This window comes from Calypte anna, chromosome 6 (genome assembly GCF_003957555.1).
Source record: "Calypte anna isolate BGI_N300 chromosome 6, bCalAnn1_v1.p, whole genome shotgun sequence".
Classification (NCBI taxonomy): domain Eukaryota; kingdom Metazoa; phylum Chordata; class Aves; order Apodiformes; family Trochilidae; genus Calypte; species Calypte anna.
Genome location: NC_044252.1, coordinates 21,964,490 through 21,972,368, shown reverse-complemented (window position 1 = coordinate 21,972,368; position 7,879 = coordinate 21,964,490). Strand labels below are relative to the sequence as shown.

General features: G+C 48.6%; 1 protein-coding gene across 7 annotated transcripts in view; it reads left to right on the top strand.

Moving 5' to 3' along the window:
* Positions 1 to 5,845: 5,845 nt before the first annotated feature.
* The window catches only part of BTRC (beta-transducin repeat containing E3 ubiquitin protein ligase), a 123,554-nt gene continuing 121,520 nt past the window's right edge, over positions 5,846 to 7,879 (top strand). For all 7 annotated transcript variants that reach the window (XM_030453029.1, XM_030453028.1, XM_030453024.1 and 4 more), the window contains exon 1: positions 5,846 to 5,978. In XM_030453029.1, the coding sequence (XP_030308889.1) occupies positions 5,931 to 5,978 (48 nt within the window). In that variant the 5' untranslated portion in view covers positions 5,846 to 5,930. The remainder of the gene's footprint in view (positions 5,979 to 7,879) is intronic.

Below are 7,879 nucleotides of genomic sequence, written 5' to 3'. Positions count from 1 at the left end.
AACATCTGTCCACATCTGCAACGTCTAGACAACCAGTCTCAGCTATGAGAGAGAGTGGGGGAGGCTGTGATGGCAGCGGGGAGGGGAAGTGAAGGGCTGATGCTGGGATTGTGCTGAGCACCCTGGCTCACTCTGCCCCCCACCCTGAGCCCCTCTGCCTTTGAGTATGATGCTCAGAGCAGGGTCTTGCCAGGAGGGACTTCCAGGAGGAGGCACATCTGCCTTCCCCCATTGCAGCCTGCACACTGACACCAGAAATGAATTTGGCACTTGGAAGCCTTGACTGCCATTGCCTTATTTATTGCATGTTGCAGGATGTGAGGGAAGGCAGCGCCTTCAGGCAGGCTTGTTCCTGTCTTTCCCAGCCCCTGTGCTGTGCTTGCGATAAAGAGGCCGGGCCATCAGCTGAACGATTGTATTTTTTTTACAGTTCCTAGCACAAACCTTCTCATTTATATGTAAAGTAGCCATTAGTCATAGCTCTGTTCCCTCACACTGCCTGATGTACAATCACATTTTGCAGTGGATGAATCTTTCCACACAGCTGCTCTGCTATGAATAATCCGTTGCTGGGCCCATAAATCAGAAAAAAATCATGCACCTCCTTTGCCTGATCCTTACACAAAGTCGTATATTTTACATGAGGACAAGCTAAATATTCATGAGGCTTTAAAAGGCTTTTCTGACTATGAGGTACTTGTTGGGGTTGTTTTTGTTCTGTCAGGTCAGGTTTGGTGGTTTGGGTTTGTTTTTCATCTTAGGAAAAAATCTTTCTTCCCCCTTCACCATGCTCCAGGCAGTGACGTTGAGCCCCCAGTGATGCTCCTCCATGGTTCTTGTGTTTGCAAAATGACCAATGAATTCATCATCACTGCCTTCTCAAGGATGGGCTGCTGGAAAGTGCTGTGAATGCTGGAGGTGGCCAAGCCTCAGCAAGCAAAGGAGCTGCTTTTGGGGATAAAGGAGCATTTCCAGACCTGTGCTCAAGGGGACCTGGCTGACTGTGGAGAGTGTGTTCTGTATGTGCCCAGCCTCGCAAAGCATCATAGAGCTTGACACTGGAGCGTCTGGAAAGGCTGTGGGAGAAACTAGGAAGGCTGCTGACAAGGGCTATAGCTCCTGATGGAGAGCATGGCTGTCACCCTGATTTCTTTTAATCCATGTTTTAACCAGAATACCTACAGAGTCTATGGAGAAGACAGGGAGCAGGGCTTCAGCAACTCCTGTTTGCCAGCAGCCAAGTGAATCCAGGTGGGAAGCAGAGCCATGTAGCCCTAGTGATATGATGGGAAATGAGCTCAGGGTTCCCTGCTCAGGATCCCTGCAAGGATCCAAAAGTCTAGGGGTCTGGCCATCCTGAGACATCCCCCAGCTCTCTGCCTCAGCCATTCAGAGTCTCCAGTGGTAGTGATGATGCTGTGTGAGCAGGGAGGGCTCTCAAGCTCTGGAGGGTCAAGAGACTGACAGTGTGAAGATAAGAGGTTTTTCACCTAGTATCTGCTGAATTAGCAGTTCTCCATCACTGAGAGGGACCAGTCTCATCCCACCCTTCCCTGGCCACTCATCCCACCCATTCCTGCCTGCCCTCACAGTAGGTCTGCCAGTTTTCTGATCACAAGAAAAGCCAGTCTGACTTACCAACAAAGTATTTAGTTTGCATTTCCTAATTATAATTTTTCTGCCACTATAGTGAATTAAAACTGCTCACTGATAGCAAACAAACAACTGAGCTGGCACAAAGTGAGGGGAGGAAGCAGTGGCTGGCACATAGAAGGAGATTGGGGGGGTGGGATGGGATGCAGCTCCCCTTTTCAGCAGCACAAGGTATAAATTCAGCTCAACCTGTAATGTCAATCCATAGCCTGACAGTTCTGGTTTCTCTGAAAACAAGCCTCTCTGCTCAGCCCCTCTATATCTGCTACCTTGAACATCTCCTTAGTCCCAGGTAACAGGTACTGTCCTGCTCCAGCTATTCACTGAACACTATATGTGGTGTGTGGTCTTGGACTCTCTTCTTTTGCTCTTGCACAATTGAGGGGCAATGTCCCTTTGTTTAAAAAAAAAAAACCAAACCCTTTGCTCACAGGCTGCAGGGAGCCATTCTGCCCCATGCCCCTGCATATCAAACCCCTTTAGCTAGGATGCCAGAGCCCTGTGTGGTGTACACCATTGTGATGGATGAGCTGGGATGGAGAGGCTGAGCTGCACCACTGGGATGTTTCTGGGTGCAGGAGCCCCTGTCTTAGTGACAGGAGCTCTGGTTTTATCAGACACTGTCTGTGTGCTCAGCACTGTGAAACATACCTGCAATAAAGGCTGCTGCTGCTGCCAGCATCTTGCAGGACAAAGGGAATAACAAAAGGTTCCTCCTCTGATGCTCTCTTCTCCCTTCCCTTCCTTTTTGCTGCAACTTGGAAAGAACAAAGTCAAGGGACTGCCAAAGCAGAGGAAAACAAGGCCAAACACACACAGATGGTGAGCCCACAAATTTAATTTAAAATCATTCTTTATTATTCAAAATATTAAAATTCAGGCAATAATGCCCAAAGGAACTTCACTGATTAAAGCTCCCTAATGTTTCATGGCCAAATCTTGCTGCTTCCTCCAAGGGTCACTGGGACAAGAAGTGAAACACTTCTGGAGTGCAGAGAGAGGTAGGGCTGTACCTACTGTAGATTGCTTTACCAAACAGTTACTTATTGACCCAATCAGCTTCACTTAAAGCAGAGCACCAGCTGTTCCTTACCCAATTAATGATTTCCACAGCAAATTAACATGGCGTTACACCAGGCATGGATGTGGTCCGCAGAGTCCAGAATGCACAGAGCAATATGCTATTGCAAAAATAATCACAGTAATATCTTTACTATTAGGTAGCATCATTCATCTGGAAGGATGGTGAGCTCCCTGTGCTCTATATGGTTTTCTTCATGCAACATGCTCTGCAGTGAGGGTGTGGAGGGCAGGAAGAGAGGTTTATCCTGAGGGCAGGAGAGAGCTGGTTGGGGCAGCTCTACTGTGGCAGAAACAGCACTGACCACACATGTCCAGCTCTTGGTTCCTGCAATCCAAAGAAATAATTATTTAATTGGTTGTAAATCTGCTGAACTTGAAGCGTGCCACAGACCTCTCCAGTGCTTCTCCTCTCACTGTGTGACACGATACCCTGATGGCTCAGGGGTCTTGTGGGTGTCACATCTCCATGTGCTGACCATTCTCCTGCTCTTGGCTACAGTGGACACAACAAGCTAGTGGGCACAGAGCAGTCTGCCCAGCTGCAGTGAGCACCCCACAGTGGGAAGAGGCTACATGGCAGGGTTCATGTGGTGAGGTGTTACCTCCATGCTTAATGCTCCCTGAGTGCTGCCTCTATGAATCCTTCCTCAGTCTCTCTGTGCTGTGGTGGAGACTCTTGCCCAGTCCCTCTGCAGTCATCCAGCATTGTGAGGTCCTGATGGCAGTATAGCAGAATAAATAAGCCACTCTCATCTTCCACCAAAGTTAAGTCTAGCACCTAAACACTCATTAGTTTTGGCTCCATTTAATTTATGCTTTTAATGACCTGGAGACATTAATCCCCTGTAAGTTACAGTCCAGACAGATCAATTAGCCTAGAGGGTTTTGGAGCAGTGGTGTCTGCATTACACTTTTCAATTTTCCTACAATTAGGCCAGCATCAGATATTATTGACAAATAAACGGTGCAATCAAAGCCTCGAGCCCATCATGCTGCTGCAGAGGATCCATTTACATCCCAGGCAACTGCAGGCTGCCCAGAAGGAGGAGACACAGGAGAGCCATGCCCTAAGCACCGGCAGCCCCCAGTTGCCTGCAGTACTGTTACAGGAGCCGTCCCTTTGTAATTACAGGGCTTCCTCATTATAATTACTGTTATATATATAATTGTGGTAAGTGTTTTCAATCCTATCAGCAGTCTGGAAAAAGCCCAGGCCCATTACAACCAAGCATCTCAGGCGTTTCACTGCCGAGAGTCTGGGCTGAAAGTACGATGATCAGCAGCATTGCTGGCACAGTCCAAGAAATGCAGCCCGTGTCTTGGTGACCTGAAAGTGTTCTTTGGAAGATTTCTGTGCATTGGTTATAGTAAAGGGTAGATGCAAGATTATCCCTACCTCAAGCAACTGCCCTGGGAGAACCTGGCATCACACCCTGCATGGGCTGACATTCCCCATTACCTCTGCTGGGTCATTGGCTGGAGGGGATACTCCTGGCACTGGGTCATGATGCATCACCCAGCCCATACATCACTGCAAGGAATCCAGTAATGGGCATATTGTCTGCAATGTTTGGTGTCTGATTATCTTGTTTAAAAATCTGGAGGAGATGGGTTGCATAGACAAAATGAGGGAAAAGGCTGGTACACAGGAGATGCCCGTGACTTGAAGCTTAACTTTATAGGTCAAACACACACACACACACACACATGAAAAGAATGGATTTAAGCTGCATGTCAGCAAGAAAGTGCTTATGTTTGTGACTGGCTCCTTTGCATGTAAATAGGATGAAATTCAGGGTAACTTGCTTAAGATGCAGTGTCACATCTATAAATGCAGCAAGGAAAAGAATCTGAATGTTTTACTGGATGACAAACTGTGTAGGAATCAGTGTCATGATTGCTATAGATAAAGGAAAAACTTTCAGGCTCTTACAATTAGTACTAAAGAGACAGGAGATAATTCCTCTCTGCTGCTGCATGTAAGGTGACCTCAGCATTTGGCCGTACTGTGAAAAATGTAGGAAAATTGGAAAGAGACAAGACAAAATTAACAAAAGCAAGAGGATTAAAAGCAGTGGCTGCCAAAGAGTGATCTGGTCTTGTTTGGTGTACAACAGAGAAGATTAAAAGAGGGGGTTATTGTAAATACCCTCCAGCCTAGAGTGCAGCTGCTATTAAAGGGATGCTGACCAATTGCTTTTTTGTTTGTTTTGTTTTTGTTTCCTGGGTTCAGCAAGGAGAACTTGGTTCAGGGAAAACTGATTTGGCATCATCAGGGAGAACAAAAACAACAACAACAAAACAAAAACACACACACAAAAGCTCTAAGCGGAAGTGCACCAAAGCACCACAGGAGGTTGTAAGGTTACTTTACAGGACCAGTTTGAACCAACATCCCTCAAGCATGATGTCAGTCTACTTCACACACTCCAGTGATTCAAACTCCCCCGTTTCATCTCCTCTGCTCAGGAGAAGCAATGGCCCCCTCGGACCTGCTTGCTCTCGGTACGAAGTCACCAGATGTTTCCGGTACTCTCTCTGCGGGTGGCAGGGTGCGGCAGTGCACGGGCTGTTGGATGCTGTACCGGCACCGAGTGACTTGAATACCGGCAGTGCGCAAGCATGGGGTCCAACCGGAGCAAAGCAAGCGAGCAGCCAAGCTCTTGCAGACGCCGTCCTGCGAGAGGAACCTGCTGCCATCCGCCCCTGCACCCCGCCATTAGCCACATGCAAGATGCTAATTAATGGGAGACAGCGCAGGGCTGTGGCTTGGAAGCCAGCACCTCCCCCGGGAAGGTCTGGGGCTGAAAAAGGCCGACATGGACCCTGTAGAGAGGGGCTTTGAGCAGCCACGGGCCCCGACCCCTACCCGCAAGTTACAGAGTCACAGCACCGCGCTACTACAACTCCCGTCAGCCCCCTCTCTCGCGTATAACGCATGCTACACCCGGTTCCCGGCGTGCTCACGGCCCCGAGGCCTTTCGGGGTTTGTAGTTTTCAGTCGCAGTGATGGCCCTTGCCAATCTCCCTGCCGGAGACTCCATTTCCCGTGGGCCTGCGGGAGGCGCATGCGTCGTGCGAGCAGCGGGGCGAGGTGGAAGGAGGGGGGCGCAGGACAGCACAGGTTCCTGTCTGCGCTGGCTGCGGCCTGGCTCTGAGAGGAGGGGCGGCCCCGGCCCCGGCGGCGCAGGACTATGGACCCGGCCGAGGCCGTGCTGCAGGAGAAGGCCATCAAGTTCATGGTGAGAGGCCGTGGCGGTTGTTGGCGGCGGGGGTGGGCACCGGTGTGTGTGAGTGTGTATGTGTGAGTGTGTGGAGGGGCAGCCGGGGGAGGGGCGAGGGATGAGGAGGGACTGTGGGGGAGGGACGGGCAGGGGGCAGACGGGGCTGGGGGCGATGGGGATGGGGACCCTGGGGACGTGCTGGGCCGGGGGGCGCGGCGGGCAGCTCGTCCTGCGGGCGGGGGATGGCGGTGAGCTGGACCCCAGGGGCGCCGTGGGTTGCGGGGAGGGGGCTGCCTGCCCGGGAGGGCTGCGCGTCGGGAGCGGGGCCCCAGATCCGTGAAAAAATATCACTGTGTTTGAGCGGGGGTAGGGGGCTGCAGGTGCCACCTGGGAGCGGGAGAAGTTGAACTCGGGTGAGGCAGGAGATGGCAGAGAGGCCCAGAGGCACCAGGCGGGGTTGTGTACGTAATTCTTGGGTTTCTCTCGTTATTCACCGTAGACTACCCTTCTGAATTGTACACCATCTCTCAGCAGCTTGATTTTCTTTTTCTTGCCATTCTGCTGTGAGAGCAGCAAATACTGGCGCTTAAATCGTCTAACTGCTGTTAAAGCAGCATCTCATTGATAGTGACTGTGAAGAGCACTTACATTGTTCAGGTTTGCAAGTTGGCCTTTGGCATGGAAAACAACCTTGAGGGTACTTGAGTCCAAGATGCTCTTCAAATATGGCGAGTTTACTTAGATTTTAGGCATGGTACACCTAAACTGTAGTTTAATTCTCTTCCTTTGTTGATATTTCTAAATGTTTTAGCTGGAAACATAAGATTTAGAAATGAAAACAAACTGGTGCCAGCTGACAGTGTAAATTTCAGTTGCCCCAGAATATTTTTACCTAAGGACTAACAGTCTAAAGGACTGGCAACACTTGCTCAAAGTTTGTTTCAGATTAATGCTTCCAGTAGTACAGAGTTAAATCTAAACTCATGAAGAAGAAGCAATTCTACTAAAGCTTCAGAACATATGCTCAAAATTAAATTGAGGATACACTAGTTGGAAATCTTAATTTTTGTTTTAACTTCAAAACACTTGCTTGGTTTCTGTTTTTTTAATCTTGTAGAACTTGTTTCTCTTGAGACTTTTTGTCCCTTTTGCTCATAGTCTTCAGATTTGTCAGATTTATAGTCCCTGCTCAATGAAGTGAGAAAATGCTATGGATACCTAAATAGGCAAGGTGGCAATTAGTAATAATAAACTACCCTCTTTAGTGTATGATTGGATGAAGGAGTGTCCCAGATCCTGTTGCACTTGTGTTTGACCAAGCTTGGTAATTACAACCTGCCTCTAGATAGTGAGTTTCATATCCTGACAAGTTTCTGCTGAAATTTTTTTTGTCTTCTGCCAGAGAAATAGTACTGTGAACATGCTATCCTGACTCCTCATACTCTGCTTTTTTCACCTCCCTGTACTAAGATTCCCATCCAAAGGCTTAGTCCAGGTGCTTGAGATTTTCAATAAGATTGGGCCTGGGACCTGAGGGAATCCCTGTCCATCCTGCAGCTGGCTGTGAGCCACTTGAACAGTAAGCTCCCCGTCACCAGGGAGAGACCTGAGCATGAGAGAGCTGCTCTTACAGGAGATGTGTCTGTTGAGAGCACCCCATAAATGGAGGAATTATCAAGATCAGTCTATGCTGAGAGCTAAAAGCTAAACCAGGTTCCTCAATGTTTTATTAAAATGCCTCTTGTATGCAAAATACATGCAGTAAAAGATGTGGCTTCTCTCTGTCTCCTCTGAACTTTTTAGGGTATTTTTACATACAGGTTTAAAGGAGAGCAAGAAAAGCATTTGTTTAACACATCTCAGGATTTTGCTTTAGCACGTATCTATCCAAAGCATGACTCTTGAATTAGGAAGTGAAG